Source organism: Sinohyriopsis cumingii, chromosome 12, assembly GCF_028554795.1.
Source record: "Sinohyriopsis cumingii isolate HCF-2022 chromosome 12, ASM2855479v2, whole genome shotgun sequence".
Taxonomy (NCBI): Eukaryota; Metazoa; Mollusca; class Bivalvia; order Unionida; family Unionidae; genus Sinohyriopsis; species Sinohyriopsis cumingii.
This window is the reverse complement of record NC_142972.1, coordinates 18,961,732-18,984,385: the sequence shown is the minus strand read 5'-3', so window position 1 is coordinate 18,984,385 and position 22,654 is coordinate 18,961,732. Positions and strand designations below refer to the sequence as shown.

Sequence of the window (22,654 nt, the reverse complement as noted above, 5' to 3'; positions counted from 1 at the left end):
ATATTGGACTAGTGGTGTAGATGTGGTAGATATATTGGACTAGTGGTGTAGATGTGGTAGATATATTGGACTAGTGGTGTAGATGTGGTAGATATATTGGACTAGTGGTGTAGATGTGGTAGATATAATAGACATGGTGTTGATGTGGTAGATATATTGAACTAGTGGTGTAGATGTGGTAGATATATTGGACTAGTGGTGTAGATGTGGTAGATATAATAGACATGGTGTAGATGTGGTAGATATATTGGACTAGTGGTGTAGATGTGGTAGATATATTGAACTAGTGGTGTAGATGTGGTAGATATATTGGACTAGTGGTGTAGATGTGGTAGATATATTGGACTAGTGGTGTAGATGTGGTAGATATATTGGACTAGTGGTGTAGATGTGGTAGATATATTGGACTAGTGGTGTAGATGTGGTAGATATAATAGACATGGTGTTGATGTGGTAGATATATTGAACTAGTGGTGTAGATGTGGTAGATATAATAGACATGGTGTAGATGTGGTAGATATATTGAACTAGTGGTGTAGATGTGGTAGATATATTGGACTAGTGGTGTAGATGTGGTAGATATAATAGACATGGTGTAGATGTGGTAGATATATTGAACTAGTGGTGTAGATGTGGTAGATATATTGGACTAGTGGTGTAGATGTGGTAGATATATTGGACTAGTGGTGTAGATGTGGTAGATATATTAGACCAGTACATAAATTTGGTTACTGTATGTACTCACTTATAAGTCAAGTTCAGTTGCAAACGGCACAAACCCAGATCTGCCATCGTATAATGTATCAACCCAAATTAAACACGCACACGTGCATAATGTGAATCACTTCTTTGTATACTTTTTGTTCAACAAGCCCCGTTGTCTCCAAACAGACAATTTGGCATGGCAGGGGGATATAGAAGGCTGTCACATTATTATTGGATTTCAGATATTTTTTTAGGCAGCTCAATATATATAAGGCCTCAGATGAGTTTGATTGTCTATATTCTGCATAATCATTTAGTGGAAATAATTGACCCTGATTGTCCGACCCATTCCTTTTCATTTCCACAAATTATCTCCCTTTTATTGTCATTGGACTTCAGTCAAATTTGGTAGACAACTCGATATTATTAGGACCTTTGCTGAATTTGATTATCACCATTTTTTTTCATTATGTAACAGAGTTATATACCTTCATTGTTTAATGAAGTTATAGCCCCTCATTGTTGGACCCATTCACTTATAATTTTTTGCACAGTCACTCTCTTAAATACCATTTGATTTAAATCAGATTTTTTTTGGTATTTACTCCAATCTTAATAAAATCCCATTTAAGTTTAATTATGGGCATTACGTCATCATCTGGCAGAGTTATGGCCCATGTCTTCAAACCACTCACTTTAATTTCTGCAGAGTAACTCACATACTTATTGGATCACAGAATACAAATAGTAGGCACCTTGGTATTATTGAGATCATGGATGAATATGATTGCCATTTTTGCCAAAATAAATTGCTCTATCATTTAGTGGAGTTGTGGCTCCAGATTTATGAACCCATTCACTTTTGTTTCCATACTTTAATCCTGTTTTTATTATTTTACTTCATTAAAATATTTTCATGCATTTCTGTATTGATACAACTTGAGCAGAATTGGATCATTAGCATTTTGATTGCCATTTAGTTAAATTTGGCAGCTGAATGTCAGATCCACTTATATTTGTTTCAGCTCAAAAACTCTCCTAAACATACTAATTTCAATCAGGTTTTGTATGCAGCATTCTATTGATGAAACTTTACAATATGGTTCAGTTTTTGTCAGTGTTCTACTTCATCAGCCACTGTCCAGCCTTACAAAATACACAAATAAATTTCTTTACTGTATTGCCATCATTACACATCCCTATCCTCTACTTCATTAGCCACTGTCCAGCCTTACAAAATATACCAATAAATTCCTTTACTGTATTGCCAGCATTAAACATCCCCATCCTCTACTTCATCAGCCACTGTCCAGCCTTACAAAATATACCAATAAATTCCTTTACTGTATTGCCATCATTACATATCCCCATCCTCTACTTCCAGTGAAAAGAGAAAGACATCAGCTCCTGGAATTTGTTTATTGATCCTCAGTTCTTTTACATTTGACTCCATTTCTTATATATATATATATATATATATATATATATATATATATATATATATATATATATATATATATATATATATATATATTCATGAAGCATGATTCTTTCAACTCTAATTTTCACTGCTACCAATAAAAGGTCACTGTGACCTGGTTTTCATATTCTTAAGGCTCTTGCATTACTGGATCTTTAATGTGGCTTTAATGGACAAACACAGCATTCCTCAGACTTCTTCCCTTTCATTCTGTTTAGATGGATGGTGGTGAAGAATTGGCTGATCCAGAAGAAGAGGAAGTTGGAGCTGGCCCCACGGAGAAGCTGGAAAAAATACTGGGTCTGTCTAAAGGGGACGGTCCTTCTCTTTTTTGACTGTAATGTGGAGAGTGAGCACTGTGAGGACAGAGTACCCAAACATATTTTAGGTATTTTCTGCAGAAATTTATTTTGCAATTATGTTTCTTAATAATACATGGAAGTGCTTTCAGGAAATGTACAATAAGATAGGGTATATTTGATGTAAAGCATATGTTGTTGGGTCATATTCAGCCAAGAACTGAATTTATTTTGAGAGCCGGTTAAAAAATCAAGTCAGCAAAATATAATGGAATCTGTTGCAATCCCTGTGCCTTATTAGACACCAGACTATGCAGTGCTAGTTTACTAAAAGGGACTAATGTATTTCTTGTGAAGTACCAATGTATTTCTTGTGAGGTACTTTTTTCTTATTCTTGTTGGAGACTAACATATCTCTTTTAAGGGACTAATGTATATCTTGTGAGGGACTAATACATTTTTTATGAAGAACTGATATATCTCTTGAGGGACTAATGTGTCTCTTGTGAGGAACTGATATATCTCTTGTAAGGGACTAATGTATCTCTTGTGAGGGATTAATGTATCTCTTGTGAGGGACTTATAGATCTCTGGAAGAACTAATGTATTTCTTATCATTCTGAAAATTTTGAACCCATTATCAACTCTTCCCTGCTCATTTTTATTCTGTCCTCAGAGGAAAGAGATTTCCCAAAGTTAAAACCATATTTTCTGCCTGACTGATAATTGAGTACAGATATTTCCACAAGAATGCAGATAAAATTAACACATTGAGGTGTCTTGTATGCTCTGTACCCTCAGGCAGATTATACCAAACATTGACAAGTTTTATGGAGATAACAATTTATTTTCTTTGAAAAATGCAAATATTCATATGCACAATAAAGCACACCCTCTTGTAAAACCCTTCATTATAACACAATTCCTGTTATAATGTACATGTGATCATGGACCCCACTTCATTAAGTGGTAGTATAAGAATAAGAATAAGGATTCTTTATTTCAGACCACAAAGTCCAAAGTAAAGTTATATGTATAATGTACCTCATTATAAGGTGGTGTCATTATAAAGTGATATATTCAATGGCTTCCATGGGCAGCTTTATAATGAGTGCTGTATTATGTACTTCATTATAAGACAGTCACACAGTAATGTGTTGCACTCCATGGCTGTTATGGACAGCATTATGAGGCAATCTCACTGTAAGGTAGTGTATTCTATGGTTGAAATAGACAACATAATGAGGGAGTACTGTATCATGTACTTCATTATAAGGCAATCTCACTATAAGGCAGTATACTCTGGTTTCCATGCACAGCATCACAGCGACAGAACATAAACGCCTTTAAAGTATTTGTCCATTAAATAAAAAATGACCACCACATAAAGAATTTATCCACAGATACATTTAAGAGTTTCTAAACAAATCCAAGCCTGAAGTTCACTGTCAGCATGTAGATTTCAATGCCAACATTTTACTCCTTACAGTGATTGAGGGAGGCATTGCACAGGCAGTACCGGAACATCCCAAGAGAGAAAACATATTCTCACTCAGCACGGCTTTCGGAGATGCCTACCTTCTGCAGGTAATAAATGCTGGATTATATTAGTACTTTAATGAATATAACATGCCATCTAATTGGTTGAATTTTGTAACATGCTTTCTGATTGAATAGGAAAATTGACAGTGGAATAATTAATCATCAACAAAATATACGCATAAACCTTTGATGCCACTATGACAGCATGGCTTCCACATGTCAGGCTGTCATGGACAGCTATATTTGGGGGGGAGGGTCATCAAAATTCTTTGAGTACCAGAAAGTCTAGCTGAGGCGACATTGCGATGTTGTTCCAAGTGGTGGTATTTTACTTCATGCACTGAACCTTTCTTAGGAAACCACCCCATTTGTAATGAAGTTTGGCCTCAACATCCTTGTTAGGGGACAACATTTTACAAACATAATAGACCAACCATATAATTTGGACAGGATTTTTCTTTATTTTATTTTTATTTTAGCCTCATTTCATTTTGTTGAGTTTATATAATGGCTATAAATAAGTTTGGTTTAGATCAGAGCAATTGTTTTCATTATATTAGGAAATTAAATGGTCAGCCCTAACTATTTTCATGCATGAAAAAGCATCTTTTCTTCATGGAATGACCTTTGTTGATTTGGGTTTCATGAGAGGAGGTCATTAGTAATTTTACTGCAAGTCATATTGTTATATACAGTATATTCTACATTGAATAGTTTTATATTCCAGACCCCTTCACAGACAGAACTGGACTCGTGGGTTTGTGCAATACATTCAGCCTGTGCTGCTTCATTTGCCCGACAGCACGGTAAAGATAATACTCTAAAACTTCTCAAGACTGAACTGCAGAAACTGGAAACCAACATTGATATTGTGAGTACAAATAAAATTTCTTTCAGAATTCAATAAATGTTGGAGTATGAGTAAATTGCACCAATGACACATTTTGTCCAGTGTAGTAGAGTGCACACTTTAGTATGACCCTCTTCTGACCCAGCATTTTAGTTAAAGGCAAACTGCACCAATGACACATTTTGTTCATTGTAATACAGTGCACATTTTAGTATGACCCTGTTTTGACCTAGCACTTCAATTAAAGGCAAATTGCACCAGTGACAATTTTGTTCAGTGTAGTAATGTGCACATTTTAGTATGACCCTGTTTCAACCTAGCATTTTAATTAGAGGCAAACTGCATAATAACTCTGAGCTTCTCAAATTGCAAAAGTCAATTTAGATCAAATGTGCCAGGAATGGCAGTTGTTATGTTAATGTCTTTCAAGCAACAATTAAATTCCATGCGTACTGATGTATTTAGCCTATACATCTTAAAATTTGTAAAACTTCAAAGATAATTTTGATTTTAACAGCAATGTTACAAGCAACACACACACACACACACACACACACACACACACACACACACACACACACACTGTATAATGGTAGCTTACATGTAGTATCCAGTGTCTGAGTTACATATATTCGATGCAGTTTTTTTTAGTCAAAATGAAACACCAGATTTCTAATTTCAGTGAAACTGTAGGATTTGTATTAAAAGATCCAGGCCATTGAATGCCATAAATAAAGCTTCATTTGATTTGAGGTAATTATAGATGTGTCTTACAAAATCGATTGATGCAAAAAAACCTGTTACATAAAATGGTTTTTATCTCCATTGTTTACAGGATATTAAGATGAGGAAGATGGCAGAACTGCAGCTTAAGGTTGTGACAGACCCACGAAGTCGGCATGCCATTATTAAACAGATCCACCAATGGGAGGAGAATCTGGAGAAGCTATTTATAGAACAGTACAGATTTCGATGCTACTCCTCCTCCCTTCAGGGATCAGAGCTTCCAAACCCAAAGGTAAAAGATCAAGAGACTGTTGTAATGGAAATACACCTTTGAATTTCTGAGTCAGTGGTCATTTTGGCACCTTCTGTGCAATAAGTCGGTACCTACCGTCTGTACTCACTTATAAGTTGAGTCAAATTGCAAATTGCAGAAACCCAGATTTGCAGTCATATAATGTGCTGGCAGATCCGGATTTCTTAAGTTTGCTTGGAGAAATCATCAGAACAAAATAAATAGACCATAATCTGCAGGCAAATTATGCAACTCCAGTTCAGAGTCAGTGTTCTTTGTAGTTAGACTTGACTTATCAGTGAGTATATATGTTTCTCTATTGACTATTTTTTGTTTTGTTTCTTTTTGTTCTCTGATATTTGGTAAGGAAAACCATGTACCTAAGAAATGTACCAGGCATCTAAGAAAGCCATATATCGAGGAAAACCAGGAATCTAGATAAGCCATATATTGAGGAAAACCAGGCATCTAAGAAAGCCATCTATCGAGGAAAACCAGGCATCTAAGAAAGCCATATATCGAGGAAAACCAGGAATCTAAGAAAGCCATATATCGAGGAAAACCAGAAATCTAAGAAAGCCATATATCGAGGAAAACCAGAAATCGAAGAGAAGTAGCAGGTACCTAAGAACAACAATTATCTTTAAAAAAAAAAGCAGTACCTAAGAAAAAGATATCTAAGAAAATCAGGCACTTAAGAAAAGGACCAGGTATCCAAGAATATCATGAACTTAAGAAAAGGAACATGTATCTAGGACCAGTCATCTAAGGTATGGATCAGGCACCTAAGAAAACCAGGTGTCTAAGAAAACCAGGCACCTAAGCAAACCAGGCACCTAAGAAAATTAGGTGTCTAAGAAAACCAGGCACCTAAGAAAACCAGGTGTCTAAGAAAATCAGGCACTTAAGAAAAGGACCAGGTATCCAAGAATATCATGAACTTAAGAAAAGGAAAATTATCTAGGATCAGTCATCTAAGGTATGGATCAGGCACCTAAGAAAACCAGGTGTCTAAGAAAATATATACCAAGAAAAGTACCAGGTACCTAAGAAAAACATATCTAAGAAAACCAGGCACCTAAGAAAAGGTCCAGGTATCTAAAAACACCAGACACACAAGAAAAAGACCATGTATCCAAGAAAACTGGGCATCTAAGAAAGGTACCATGTATCCAAGAGAGCAGGTGCCAAACAAAAGTACCAGGTCTATAAGAAAACCAGATACCTAAGGAAATGATAATTATTTTTTTAATGTGTGTGTGTGTAATTTGGATGTTCAACATAGCTTTAACAAATGTTTAGTCATATTGCTACGATGTCTGCAGTGTGGCAGTTTATAGTGATGTCTAGCACTGCGGCATCATGCTGCAGACATGTAGCATGACGTCCCACCCAGTCACATTATCCTGACACCAGGACTAACAGTCCTAACACTAACCTCTTAATGCTGAGCACCAAGTTAGGCAGCTGTGAGTACCATTTTTGTAAGTCATTGGTATGACTCAGTTGGGGATTGAACCAACGACCTCCCACATCCGAGGCAGACGCTATAACCTCTAGGCCACCTGAGTTGTTATTTTTAATATGTAAGTAGTTCCATACTTAAGAACATAAACAGCTAAAGAAACTTACAGACAATACCTTTTTAATATTTTCTTTTTAAATATTGACTTTTATATATCATCCTTTAAGTAAGGCATTATCAGTTAATGTATCTTGACATATTTCTTGTGCTCTTTTAATGAGTGACAATAGATTCCTTTTTGGACTGTTCACTGTAAGTAATTAAACTAGAAAATCCATGCATATTTAATAACGCATTGCCATCATGCTAGAAAAAAGGTCACTCTAATCAATATTTTCCTTTTCATCTATTCCTAAATGGTTATGAAGCTTATTGTTAAAGTAGATCTCTGTGTGCTATATTTTCCTTCTTTAAAGATTTTAGGATCCGTTTTTTTACCAGTAAAACTTCATGGATCACAGTCTTTTTACCAGTAAAACTGAAAGGTTCACAGTCTTTTCACCAATAAAACTTAATGGGTTACAGTCTTTTTACCTGTAAAACTGAAAGGGTCACAGTCATTTCACCAATAAAACTTCAATGGTCACAGTCTTTTGCCAGTAAAACTGCAAGTGTCACAGTCTTTTTATCAATAAAACTGCAAGAGTCAGTCTTTCTACCAATAAAACTGCAAGGGACACAGTCATTTCACCAATAAAACTACAAGGTCACAGTAATTATACCAATAAAACTGAAAGGGTCACAGTCATTTTTACCAATAAAACTTCAAGGGTCACAGTTTTTTCACCAATAAAACTTCAAAGGTCACAGTCTTTTCACCAATAAAACTTCATGGGTTGCAGTCTTTTTACCATTAAAACTGAAAGGGTCACAGTCTTTTTACCAATAAAACCTCAAGGGTCACAGTCTTTTTACCAGTAAAACTTCAAAGGTCACAGTCTTTTCACCAATAAAACTTCAAGGGTCACAGTCTTTCTACCAGTAAAACTTCAAGGGTCACAGTCTTTTCACCAATAAAACTGCAAGAGTCACAGTCATTTTTGCAATAAAACTGCAAGGGTGACAGCCGTTTTTTTTCACGAAATAAATCTGCAAGAGTCACAGTCCTTTTACCAGTAACACTAGAATGGTAACAGTCTTTTTACCAATAAAACTGCAAAGTTCATTTAACCAATAAAACTACAAAGTCCCAGTAATTTTACCAATAAAACTGCATGGGTCAGCCATTTCACCAGTAAAACTGCAAGGGTCACAGTCATTTCACCAATAAAATTGCAAGGGTCACAGTCATTTCACCAATAAAACTGCAATGGTCACAGTCATTTCACCAATAAAACTGCATGTGTCACAGTCTTTTCACCAGTAAATTTTCAAGAATCACAGTCATTTCACAAATAAAACTGCAAGGGTCACAGTCTTTTCACGAATAAAACTGCAAGGGTCACAGTCATTTCACCAATAAAACTGAAAGGGTCACAGTCTTTTTACCAATAAAACTGAAAGGGTCACAGTCTTTTCACCAATAAAACTGCAAGGTCTCAGTCTTTTTACCAATAAAACTGAAAGGGTCACAGTCTTTTCACAAATAGAACTGCAAGTTGTCTTTTTACTAGTAAAATTTAAAGGGTCACAGTCTTCTGCACTACAAATTTCATATTGAAGCAAACCTAAAACTTAATAGTATTCTTGCTTAATCTTCAGATCAGCCATTCAGCATTCAAAATGTTCACTAATTTCAGGTTCTGCTATCCAGCGTATCCAAACAATCCAAGTCCATTTTAAGTCGTCTTGGAATTTTCACAGTGTCATCTTTTCATGCACTGGTATGTGCCCGCAAACCACTGGTGATGCCAAATTTGTATGGGAAAGGAAATCAGAAAGGGAGTCTGCTATCACCTAGTGGGGATGGAAACTTCCGTTACACCAGATCAAAAGGACCAGGCTCTGGGACTCATACAGAGTAAGTAAATTCCAGAGGCTGTTAACTGGTGATGTAGATAGGGAAATCTACATCAGAACAATGCCAGAAGCAGTTTTATCATGTGGATTTCATTTCTCTACCTATGTCAGTCTTGATGATTACTTATATTTCTTGCCTACTGTTTCATTAACATGTAAGCAAAACTTATAAAAATACCTTGTGTTAAATTAACATATAAGGCCACATTATGGATCTCTTGCATGATACTGTATTGTTTCATTACATTTGATGAAGGACTGCATTAAATTGCATGTTAATGATGCATCTCATGGGTAACAAAATACATGGCATCATGCTAATGTTAAATAATCTGTCAGATGGATAAAACGTTGTCTGACAGCAAATAACACATAAGGCACTGGAATTTTAAAGTTTGTGCCAGTATCAGCTTTTGTCCATATTGTGTTACTTATGCATGTATAACAATCCCTCATTGTAACACTATCAGCTTTTGTAAGTTCATCTACTTATACATATCTACTTAAACATGTATAACAATCCCTCATTGTAACACTATCAGCTTTTGTCAGTTCATCTACTTATACATATCTACTTATACATGTATAACAATCCCTCATTGTAACACTATCAGCTTTTGTCAGTTCATCTACCTATACATGAATAACAATCCCTCATTGTAACACTATCAGCTTTTGTCAGTTCATCTACTTATACATGTCTACTTATACATATATAGCAAGCCCTCACTATAAAGCTATCACCCTTTGTCCATATTGTGCTACTTATACATATATAGCAATCCCTCACTATAAAGCTATCAGCTTCTGTCAGTTCATCTACTTTTATATAGCAATCCCTCACTATAACATGGTCAGCTTTTATCGATTCATCTACTTATACATATATAGAAATCTAGCACTATAACACTATCATATTTTGTCAATTCAGCCTCATTGTTTGTGCGGGTGTGTGATGTGTGTGTGTTATACCAAATTGATTTATAGTGAGGGATTACAGTACATTCACTTCCTCAATACAGTATAACACTGTTCAAAGAAGCCATAAAAATGTATGATGTTACAGGTGAAGTCGTCTTATACTGGGGTACATTACATTGCAAAATTTAATTCAACCAGTATAATCACATCTTGAATAGTGTAATACCAGGGCTTATGCTATACTGCAGTACTTCATATTGGGGGACCGTCATACTGTATTTATCTATGTATAATGGTCACATAGATACAGATCTGTTCTTAAATAATGTGCCATCAGATGGGGTCTACACTGTATTATGTGTTTGATTTTATAAACAAACATCATAGACTTAGATTATCAGACAGATAAAAGGCCAGAAGATGAGAGTAATTACGACATTTGCTGTTGGGTAAATACAGTATTTTATCATATACAGTTAAAACTGACTTGTCAACTTTGCCTAGCAGTCACCTGGTCATAACAGCCATTTCCCCCCCCCCCCCCCCCCCGCAAATTTTCCACATAAATGTCTTGTGTAATGGTCACATGCTGTCTGCAATCAGTGGCCAGGTATTTCCTAACCAAACAGTGGTTTCTCAATGTCTTAAGCAGTTGACATAGTTACCTACAGTGATAGTTCTTAATATTTAGAGTAAACATTTGCTTCAAGGCATTGTTTAGATCAAGGAATATCACATGTATCAGTGTGTAGACATGTCTTATCTCACTTGTACTCACTGTTCTCCTGTCATGTTGTCAATTTAACAAAGAGGAGTCAGTATGTCTGTTTTGAAATTGAGGCAGTTTTATCATCAGGTATGAGGGTCAAAATAATTCATTGCTGGATGGTGGGTAAGGTAGTTCTGTTATCACAGCAGAGACAGACATCACCTTTTATACCATTATGACAGATATAGTTTGATATCATCATCTATTTCACTGTGATATAAAGCTATGAGTTCGTATTTGAGAAGAGATACAAATTAATCTCTTTTCATTAAGGTCAAGGATCATTCAGTATTTAATACTTGTCTATAAGGTCGGTGAAATTTCAGTTTATCGGTCACAAACAATAGCCTTAGACAGCTTCTTTTCATTTCCTCTTCTTCACAGGTCTCACACAACAAGTAAGGTGACTGTCTTATGACCTTGGCTAGTTGAGCAACTGCCTAATCCACCTATTGTTTTTAAGCAGGAAATGCTGTTTCCAAGCTTAATTTGTACAAGTTAGTCAACCAAAGAGTTTTGAATTTTACAAGTGTCTTTAAGCTGTCAATAAATAACACAATTAATGTTTTGTTGTGGTGCACAAAACAGAGAGATCAGTGATTATTTTTAAGTCCATGATGATTTACTCTATAGGATCGATTTAAGGAAGCAAGATACTGTAATCTTGTGTGGAATGTAAATTTGGGGAGAGCGACATGTATGCATATTTTATGATTTGTTGAATAGTGCACATGAAACAATCTTGATAATGTAATAATAATCATATTAATGATGATGATGATAATAATACTAATGATGATGATGATGATAATAATAATAATAATAATAATAATAATTAATAATAGTGATGATAATAATGATATTTGGTGGACGGTATTTGTTCAAAAAACGATTTTGAAAGGTAAAACCTGTGTAAAGAGGCCACATGTATACAAAGAACAGCTTTTACTTTTCCCATGGGTGACCTCTATTGAAAGGTTTTTCTGTACTTATAAATGATATATAGCTCTATCTTAGCATTTTCCACGAATCTAAAATGGACATCTCTGACACCTACTTAAGCTTTCTAATTCTGTATCCCCAGTCAGGAACATGGAACTATTTTATGACATCAGATGAATTCACCCCCCATCTCATCCCAGTACTTTCAAGAAGTTAACTCCGGTTATAGAATCAAAACAAGAGTAATATTCAAATAATTTATGCATAGTTTCAAAATCCACACAGTAACAAAAGTACAATAGTCACATTAGCAACATTTAAAAGCTTACTGAACTAGCCACCATTTGTCAAATGGATAGCAAATCAATTTTACATTGTATTCAGTTTCTAATGGTGACAAACTTCATTGTACAAAACTGATGAATTACAAGATTGTACTAAACTGATATATTACAACATCACTAACAATATCATTTATCAACAAAACTCTCCAAAATGAAGGGTAAATTAGTATAATATGTTGATCAGGAAAAGTGTATTATCACTTACAAGTATATGAAATCAGTGGGTCATACTGGATGTTTTGCATCTCTTGAGATCCACTGATTTTACATACACATTTGAGATAATTACACCATTCCCAGTCAACATACTGTGTAGTTAATGTGTTACTTTATATTTTTCAAAAATATCAGTTACACTTATTATCTCAGACTGATACAGTTACTTTTCTCGGATGTTAATAATGCAAAACAAAATTTTACTAATAAAACTGCAAGGGTCACAGTCTTCTTACCAAACCTAAGACATTATTGCATTCTTGCTCAGTTTACAGATCAACCATTCAACATTTAAAAAATTGTTACACATTTCAGGTTCTGCTAAAATTGTGATGCAGATGTGAAATTCTGCACATTAAAATGTTTCGTGTCATTGGGTCAAAGTGCTGTAGAAATAAGACCTTGTTTATTGGATTGCAGTGGAATAGCTCTTTTGTATCGTACCCTGGGAGAATTTCATTACAATGGTAATGAATATTGATCCCGACTAAGAATGTGCAGTCATTCTATTCAATAATTACTTTATGAAAATAGAACATTACACCTCAATGCACACTCCCCGCGGGTAAAAAGTAATACCTCTAATGGTTTACCATGCATGCAGATGTAATTATCTTCATTGATGTAAATAATACATTTCCTAGAGAATCATGTAATTATAATACTTGTGTGTCTCACATTAATATTAGTGATAATGCATGGGGTGGTTCAAAGCTCTTCCATGCCATTCAGCACGGTAAATAATTTTGTTTAACAAGGGATAGTTAGCCATTATAAGCAAAATGACAACCCCTTTTGTGAAAGTTTCTGACTTATAGTGACAATAGTGGCGATAGTTTATTATAGAGTCACAGCAGTAAAATTAGCATCAGCGCTTTTCATTACATGCAGTTGTAGCAGCAATCTGGATAGGACAGCAGTTGAGGTATTGATTTTCATTTAGCAGTTTTTGTCTTTTGAATTAGAGTCTCTTTTCTTTTCCACTACCTCAAAGCCTACTGTCCTTTCTTCTCCAAAGTTTGTACTGACATTACGTAGTATGACCCAGATAAACTTAGATTCATTTTTTGAGTTGCATCAACAGTTTATATAGATGAAGTGGCAACCTGATGGGTCTACTAGTTGGGATTTCTAATTATTTCTCTTGAACAAGGTAAAATGATCTGAATCTAAAGCTAGTTTTGTTATGCCGCTTTGCCACTGCTATGTTTATTCATCCTGCTAATCTTTTTACTAGCTAGTTTTAATTAGTGCTTGACGAAGTCAATAGAGCTCTATAGTATTCATGTCCAGATGTCTGTTTGTCGACAGTTGAGTTTTTGCAAGATAACTTTACACTGCGACTTTGAAAAAGATGGATTTTCAACCTTTATTTCATCATTTGGAATGAGCTATGGCCCCTAATTCCATGTCCTTCTGACTTTTGTTTCAGCAGTGTAACCTTGCCAACAATTGTTTGATTTAAAGCATATAGGGGATGAAGCTTTTTACTGACAATACATCTAGTGAATTTGTTTCCAGTTTTCCACAGCTTGATTTTCAGGAGTTATGCCCCCTGACTGACAGTCCTTGTGACTTGGTTTGAGCAGCATATTTTTTATCAATGATTGTTCTGTTCCAACAAATTTGTCATGAAGCTTAATTCTGATGAGACCTTGAATGAATTTGATATAATTCATTGCATAATTTCTTTTTCATGAGTTATGCCCAATAATTGCTTATCCTCATGACTTTGACATAACTTCACTAAGGATTTGTGCATTTCTGCTTAATTTGGCAAACATTTTTTATCGATGAAACCTAGTGTTATGTATATTTGATTTCATTTAATTGTTTGTTTGTTAGTTTTTAAAAAATATTATATTCCATTACATGCTATTGTAATGTAACTTTATTTACTGGATTTGACATTGTTCAGAAATTGAGTTCAGTTCTGTTTGACCTGACATTTATTGATAAACACCTAATAATAGAAACACTGTATCTAGCTTCTGACCTTGATTCAGAACCAGTGATATTTTTGGTAAATAACTTTTTAAAAAAATTCTTTCTCAGAGTAAGATTTATTAAGTTAAGTCAAGGCCATACCTGGACAATGTGATAATTATCATGAAACAAACTTCCATTCCTTCTCAAAAGATGAACTCTTGACCCCCATACAGACATCTATTTTGCATTTTAGTTAGTTTTATAACTCATATAATGATAAAGAATTGTCAGTCGGGCTCCAAACATATGTTGTGACCAGTTTGATTTTAAATTTTATTTTATTGAATTTCAAGTGATTCTTTTCCCAGGAAATACATAGGTGCTCTTACAAAATTCTTGGATAAAAACATTTATTGGAAATTATACTGAATTCAAAACTGGAATAATATTTTCTATGATTTAACAAGAAACTGTTGACACAACAGCACTTCATATGTTACAACAGACGTCATTGTCTTTCATTTTGGATTTCATCGGGATTTGAACTCAGTTTCAGTAAAGACTTTTTATTACAAGAACTTTTATTTTTTAATTCTTGGATTATTTTTGGATTTGATTAATAAAACTGTAAGTTCTTTTTTTCTCTCTCATTTTCATTGATATTCTAGGGAAATAAATTATTTGTAAAATTTTATAAAGCTTGTTGTCTTCACTCTTTTCTTTTACTTTTTATAAGAGCCTAGACTGGTAACACCTAGAATGAATTTAATTTCTAGCATTCCACATGTTCATATACAAGAGTAGTGCCCCTTGGTGATATTTAAGGAGTTATGCCCCTTGATGGTCTATCCTTACTTTGGTCTTGGTGGCACAGTTTTTGTACCAAGTACTGAATTTCATCCAAATTATTCAAATGATTACATGTTGATGAAACATGAGGAGTTCCATTTCCAGCAATCAACATTTTCATTTAAAAGAGTTATGACCCCCTGATTGCAAGTCCTGCTAAATTTGGATCCTACAGATTATTAGATTTCAACCAAATTTAGATTGTAGCTTTACACTGAGAAAACCATAAATGAGTTTTATTGTTAGCATTCCATAATATTCACACAAGTTATTGCCCTTGATGGTCCAATTGCCTGCCTATGATTTTTTTTCTGCTTTTCTTTACCAAGGATTGATGGATTTCATCCAGTGTTGGCATGCAACTTTATATTGATTTTATCTTAAATTAGTTTAATTCCCTGTATTTTATGTCTTTATTTATAAGAGTAATGTCCCCTGAATGGCCATCTTCTCTAATGTTGTGTTTCTAGCTTAAGTTTCCCAGTTTAAGGTCTTGCCAAAAGCAAATGGCAGTGAGCCTGACTCTTAGTGATGCATTCATATCTAATAGCTCAAATTTTTGTCATTAAGTCTAGCCCTTAGTGATGCATTCATCTTTAATAGCCCTAATTTTTGTCATTGTCCCTGACCTTTAGCAATGCATTAATCTCTAATAGCTATAATTTATATCATTTCCAATTTTATAACAGATGGCAATTCAGTCAAGAACTTACTGCAAGCCCAAAAGAATCGTTAATAATTAGGCACACAGGAATAGTATGTCTTGTTCTGATTACTCTAATATGTAATTCCCCCCTCCCCCCAACAAATTTTGCTTCATAAATATACGTGCATCAGCCATAGTAACCACCAGCAGCAACAATTACCATACTAGGAAGTATAGATAGTTTCATGGAAGACCTATCATTGCAAAATGTACCAGCATTGTTCCTATCACTATAACTTACAGTTTGTCATTGCCATTTGTACATTATAGGTGTTCATCAGTTTTCTTTTGGATTTTATTCCCCCCTACACAATGCCTTGGTAAAAGTTATTCAGTTCTGCAAGAGTAAGTATATTAACTTCCCACCTGGTGTTCAATGAGATATTTGAAGTAGGCATGGAAACAGCTTTTTCATCCAGATTTATGGTGTAGACTTGATCCGATGTAGGTTCAAAAATTGATTTTGAGTCAGTTCAGTTGTATTTTGAGGTGTATCATATATCCATCCACTCAATAGTTGTTGTTGATTTCACATTTATCATTTACAGAAAGCTGTCAATAAGGTCTGCATTTAGACATGTTTTCAATAATGTCTGCATTCAGACATGTTTTCAGTCATCAGCAACAGATAAGTTCACATGGGTAAATTTCCAGCTATTATTTTGGTGATGCAGCAAAACCTGGATCACTTGAATTTCATAGGCTGCGGAAAATTGCTTTGTATTATCCATGTTCTGTAATACAAATTTTAAATACTTTCTTAAAGTAATATTTAGGTTTTTATTCAATAAAATCTAAATAGTAAAGAAAACTTTTGTATGAAATGTCATGAACCATATAAACCATGATGTGGATTGAAGTTCACAGCCATTAATATTAGCTGTAAGATATAAAATGTCTATGGAAACTCAGACGATGGCTTGGGGAACCAACTTTAAAAAAAAGACAAATTTGAGAAATATTCACAATGGATTAGAACAAAAGCAATCTGGAAATAAAGATGAATGTTCAGGTTAACTATGTATGTAAACAAAATATTTAACTTTGTAAATAATGAAGACTTTGAATATTTCTGTCATAAAGTACATGCAAATTTCATACTCCCATGCTCATTAATTTTAAGCACGGATCGTTGTCAGTAAACAGACAGGAATAACCAATTAACAAAGAGCAGTTTCAAGAAACAGAAAACTCCATATGCACCTGAGGAAACTGTAATTAAGCATACCTTACCTGTTATAAATCTTAACTAAAAAGTTGGGGATGTCTTACTTGGAAATGGTGGACATTTAAAAAAAATGCTGAGAATTATAAATACAAATCTCACTACCACTGGTCTTCTCTTGGAATAAATGCAAATTTGTGAACATTTGGCCATATATGGAAATTAAATATTAATTAGAAAAGGATATGTGTAAAGATATTTCTGATATCAAGCACATCCACATTTAAATAAATCGTCAGTAAGTAATGGAAATATTGTTACATATAACTGTATTAAATGCTGAAAATTATTAAATGCTTGAGATTTTTGTCTCTTGTTGAGGAGCGCTGATAGATTTAGGTAAGCAACAGATCCAGGAAATGCTTGACTTGTGTATCACTTCTATCAGCAGCAGATCTACAGCATAGCTATTCAGTTTTGTGCTAAAATTTTACAAGGAGGAGATATATTAATCATTCAGGGATGCAGCTGAGCCAGAAGGTTTTGCAGAACTCTCGAGGTGGTAGGAGTGGTGAGGAGGGGGGACTTTATTTGCAAGAAGATGAAAAATTCCCATAAGTATAAGAAGTTATGAATAATCAGGGACAAGACAAAGAAGAGATAAGATCATCAGCAAAATTATTTTATTCTTGTTAGTAAGGAATGTATTTAATTAAATTTAATTTAAGTGAATGCAACTTTTTTCTTTAATATACCCTCAATGTTTTGAAAGTACCTAGTGGGTAAATATTTGTTTTTTTTTAAATGGATTGTGAGTGAAAGTTGTCAATATAGTGTTTGTCTTGGATTGTATGATTTAATATCATTGTTGGCATATACTAAAAGCTCTCAACCAAAATTCGTTCTTTGTGTATTGATAATGCACTTTCATGTACATTCATTATCTTGGTTTACATTTTTTAACCTTGCTTCGTGCATTGATCAGAAACTACATTAGTAATATTTTTTTTAAAAGCCACCTTCTTGATCAATATGAGGTATTTGTATTATATCCAAAAAAATGCTAATCATAAAACTTGTCATCTTCACTAAGGAAACAACCATTTAATTTTTGGAGGTGTGTGGGTGTGGGACATGATGTTTTTGGAACTAGGATATTTGTTTTCTTTTAGTACAAGATAATTTGTTTTATTTAATATTATTTATATAATTAGTTAAGATATTTTTCTTCAGCTTAGGGATAGAATATTGTTTTCAAGCTATTTAAGGGCTAGACTTGATTTTTTTTCTTCAAAATATCCCCCACCCCCCATTAAATGATCTGTCCCTAATGTCTACCTCAAGAGTGCTTGTAAATGTTGGAGGCTTTATCAATAGACATATTTCAGTGGTCTCAAATGATGTGGCAATAGCCCTTGGGTAATACACATAGGTAACCTGTGAACTTGTGTACTCCATGGGTAATACACATAGGTAGCCTGTGAACTCATGCACCTCTTGGGTAATACACATAGGTAGCCTGAGTACTCCATGGGTAATACACATAGGTAGGCTGTGAACTTGTGTACCCTTTGGGTAATGCACATGGGTAGCTGTGAATTTATATACCAATTGGGTAATACAAATAGGTAGCCTGTGAATTTATATACCAATTGGGTAATACACATAGGTAGCCTGTGAATTTGTATACCAATTGGGTAATACACATAGGTAGCCTGTGAATTTATATACCAATTGGCTAATACACATAGGTAGCCTGTGTACCCCTTGGGTAATGCACATGGGTAGCCTGAGAACTTATATACCAGTTGGGTAATACACATATGTTGCCTGTGAACTTATATACTAGTTGGGTAATACACATAGGTAGCCTGTGTACCCCTTGGGTAATATATATAGGTAGCTTGTGAACTTTTGTACCCCTTGGGTAATACATGTAGGAAGCCTGTGAACTTATATACCCATTGGGTAATACACATTGGTAGTCTGTTAACTTGTATACCTCTTCGGTAATACACATCTGTAGCCTGTTAACTTGTATACCCATTGGGAATTACACATAGGTAGCATGTGTACCTCTTGGGAAATGCACATAGGTAGCCTGTGAACTTGTATACCCCTTGGGAAATACACATAGGTAGCCCGTGAACTTATATACCCATTGGATAATATACATAGGTAGCCTGTGAACTTGTATACCCCTTGGGTAATACAGATTTATCTAGCTAAGCAAAATATTCAAGAAGGTCCTTTTTCATATTGCCTATCATTATAGCAAGGGATTTTTCAGAGTTTGAGGATGTAGAACAGGCCCACAGTCATTAAGAGGTGATGAATGGAAGCTTGCTGGACCTAATGGGTTCCAGTTTGAATCACACCAAGGATAAGCCTGTGTCAACTTCCAATGTGTGTCCTTGGGCAAGGCATTTTATTTCAATTTACTCAGAACTAAATAACCTACTCATGTTGGTGTTCTGTAAAACACCATACAATCCTGTCTCTTTGACTGCTATCCATCCTCACATGACAGCATCAGAGTGTTTTGATTGGTGAATTTCTACTATGACTTGTTTTATGACATCATCACATATTTCTGTTGTTCTATAAACTGAATTTCAGAATTTAAATCATGTATTTATGTATGTTTTCATTAAATTTCAGAATCTATACTGGATTTCTTAGTGTAAACAGAACCCTGTGATCTTTTTCTAATGATCCAAAAATGGAAGTGGATATTTTGTCCTTGTCCTTGTATTCATTTAACTGTACTGGCACATTTTTAAAACTCAATTTATATACACAGTCAAAAGGCAGAACATATTTTGTTTTGATGTTTATCTGTCTGTCCATCTCTCTGTTACTAATTTCATTTCCACACAGTAACTCAAATTGCCCACAATTAAAGTTACCAAACATTGTGGATGGCTTGTCAGTTGGATAAGAATAAACCCTCTTTTTTTGGAGAGGGGTTTAAAAGATCAAAAGTCAAGGTCATTTTGACTGGAAGAAGAAGCATGTTTTCCAAACAATAGGTTGAGTTGTCCACTATTTACAGTCACCAACTTGCTGAATGGTTTGCAAGGGCTAAAACCTTTTTTGATTTCGGTATGTTAAGGTCAGAGGTCTTGGTCATGTTACATTCATTAAGAAAATAATGCTTTATACACATGAAGTTCAGAGTCACAAAGCTTGACCTAGTCCAGGTCATTGAGACAGAACTGTTAAACACAGGGCAGGTTAATAATGTGCACTCTTGTTATAACCATGTGTATCTGTATGGGATGGGAAAATCATAACATTGGGTTTAATGGGCTTTGTTCCTTCCCTCAAAGATATGGACCATTGGGTAGCATTTCCCCATCCAACACCAGTGCACATGATGGATTTGGTTAGTCTTGTATGCATGAATAATAACAAATTAGCTGATAATGTATGTAGGAGGATTTGTAAGGAACAAATCTGACCTGAGTGGATATGATTTATGTCATTGACACAGCCAGAAAAAACTTGATATAAACTAGACAGATGGCAGAAACATTTGGTCCACCAGTGTCTCTATGGCATCAGTCTGGCACATGGACTGCTCTGATGGCCTAGTGGTTAGAGCATCTGCCTTGGATGCAGGAGGTCATGGGTTCAAACCCTGGCTAAGTCATAACAAAGACTTAAAAATGGTACTAACAGCTGCCTTGCTTGATGCTCTGCATTCAGAGGTTAATGCTTGAGTATGTATATTGCACTATCTCGGTTTACAGTATCAGATTGTCAATACATTTGATACTTGAGTGTGTATATTGCACAATCTCAGTTTACAGTATTGAATTGTCACTACACCTGATACTTGAGTGTAGATTGCATTATCTCGGTTTACAGTATCGAATTGTCACTACACTTGATTCTTGAGTGTAGATTGCACTTTTCTCAGCTTACAGTATTGAATTGTCACTACACTTGATACTTGAGTGTGTACATTTCACTATCTCTGTTTTACAGTATTGAATTGTCGCTACATCTGATACTTGAGTGTAGATTGCACTTTTCTCGGTTTACAGTATCGAATTGTCACTACACCTGATATTTGAGTGTGTAGATTGCATCATCCCTGTTTGCAGTATTCAGTGTGCAGATCGCACTATCCATTTACTGTCTTGAATTGACACTACGCTTGATACTTGAGTGTAAATTGCACTATCTCTGTTTGCAGTATTCAGTGTGCAGATCGCACTATCTGTTTACTATCTTGAATTGACACTACACTTGATACTTGAGTGTGTAGATTGTGCTATCTCTGTTTGCAGTATTTAGTGTTTAGATTGCACTGTTTGAATTGACAATACACTTGCTTCTCTAGGTTCACGAGAATGCTTGTATAGATTGCAATATCCCATTTTACAATATTGTCAATAGACTATATATTTTATGATCACCAAAAGGCTTAACAATGTGTATATTGCAGTTGTTGTTGTTGTAGGGTTTAATGCCATTTTTCAGCACAAGATAGGCTATATATGGCGGCCAGTATTAATGGTGGAGGAAAAACCTGGGAAAACCTCAGAAAGAATCACCGACCCATGAGAAGCTACTGGCAAGCTTTCTCACATACCACATTGGCCAAGCCCGAGGCTTGAACCTATGCAGACAGAGGTGAGATGGCAGTGATCCATGATGGAAAGCTCTTTAGACCACTCGGCCACTCGGGGCCCCATACATTGCAGTGCAGTATCACTGTTTGCAATATTGATTTGTCACTGCACTTGATACTTTGGGTTCACCAAAAGTCACATGCAAATTTATTTGGCCATTGTCATCAACTTTAGGAAGTAGTGTCATTTTTCTCATGCAAGTCCCAGTTTCACAATTTTATTCACTATTGATAGCTTTGTATATCTGGATACTTTGGAAGTTTTCAAAATCGTTCTCTACTTTTCAATTCAGTTATTTAAGTTAATAAGGTAATTTATTTGTATTTTGACTCTTCCAGATCAGTGTACAAGGCTGCAGAGATAGACGAAGTGGTGGGAGAGATGATAACACAGGACAACATAGATGGTGCCTCTGATAAATCTCCCACAGGATCCATTGGATCACAGGAAATCCTCTCCAAGGTCAACATACCTAACAACCAGGTTTGTACTACAAACAAAGAAAATACAGTTTTTAAAATTAACACTTTTAATGTTATCAAAATAAAAGAAAGTCAAGTGTTGTGTTTTCAATATAAATACATTGATTCATGCTGTACTTATAAAAAGAAAGTCTATAAACCAGAAAAGTTTGCCACTCTGAAAGTCCTCAGATTTAACAGTATTTGATCTACAAGTAATTAAAGTACCTACTATTGTTATATTCTTTTCCCAATGTACCAGTACTTCATAATTTATAATCCCAGCATAGTTATTATGTAATTATTTGAATTACTGTTTTTACTTTTAACC

The 22,654-nt window shown here is 34.8% G+C and overlaps 1 protein-coding gene across 6 annotated transcripts in view; it reads left to right on the top strand.

Annotated features, from left to right (window-relative positions):
• LOC149786049 (protein still life, isoform SIF type 1-like) overlaps nucleotides 1-22,654 on the top strand; it is a 405,626-nt gene that overhangs the window by 310,011 nt on the left and 72,961 nt on the right. For all 6 annotated transcript variants that reach the window (XM_089976333.1, XM_089976334.1, XM_089976332.1 and 3 more), the window contains 6 exons: nucleotides 2,404-2,573; nucleotides 3,974-4,071; nucleotides 4,754-4,897; nucleotides 5,712-5,894; nucleotides 9,159-9,379; nucleotides 22,201-22,345. In XM_089976333.1, the coding sequence (XP_089832459.1) occupies nucleotides 2,404-2,573; nucleotides 3,974-4,071; nucleotides 4,754-4,897; nucleotides 5,712-5,894; nucleotides 9,159-9,379; nucleotides 22,201-22,345 (961 nt within the window). The remainder of the gene's footprint in view (nucleotides 1-2,403; nucleotides 2,574-3,973; nucleotides 4,072-4,753; nucleotides 4,898-5,711; nucleotides 5,895-9,158; nucleotides 9,380-22,200; nucleotides 22,346-22,654) is intronic.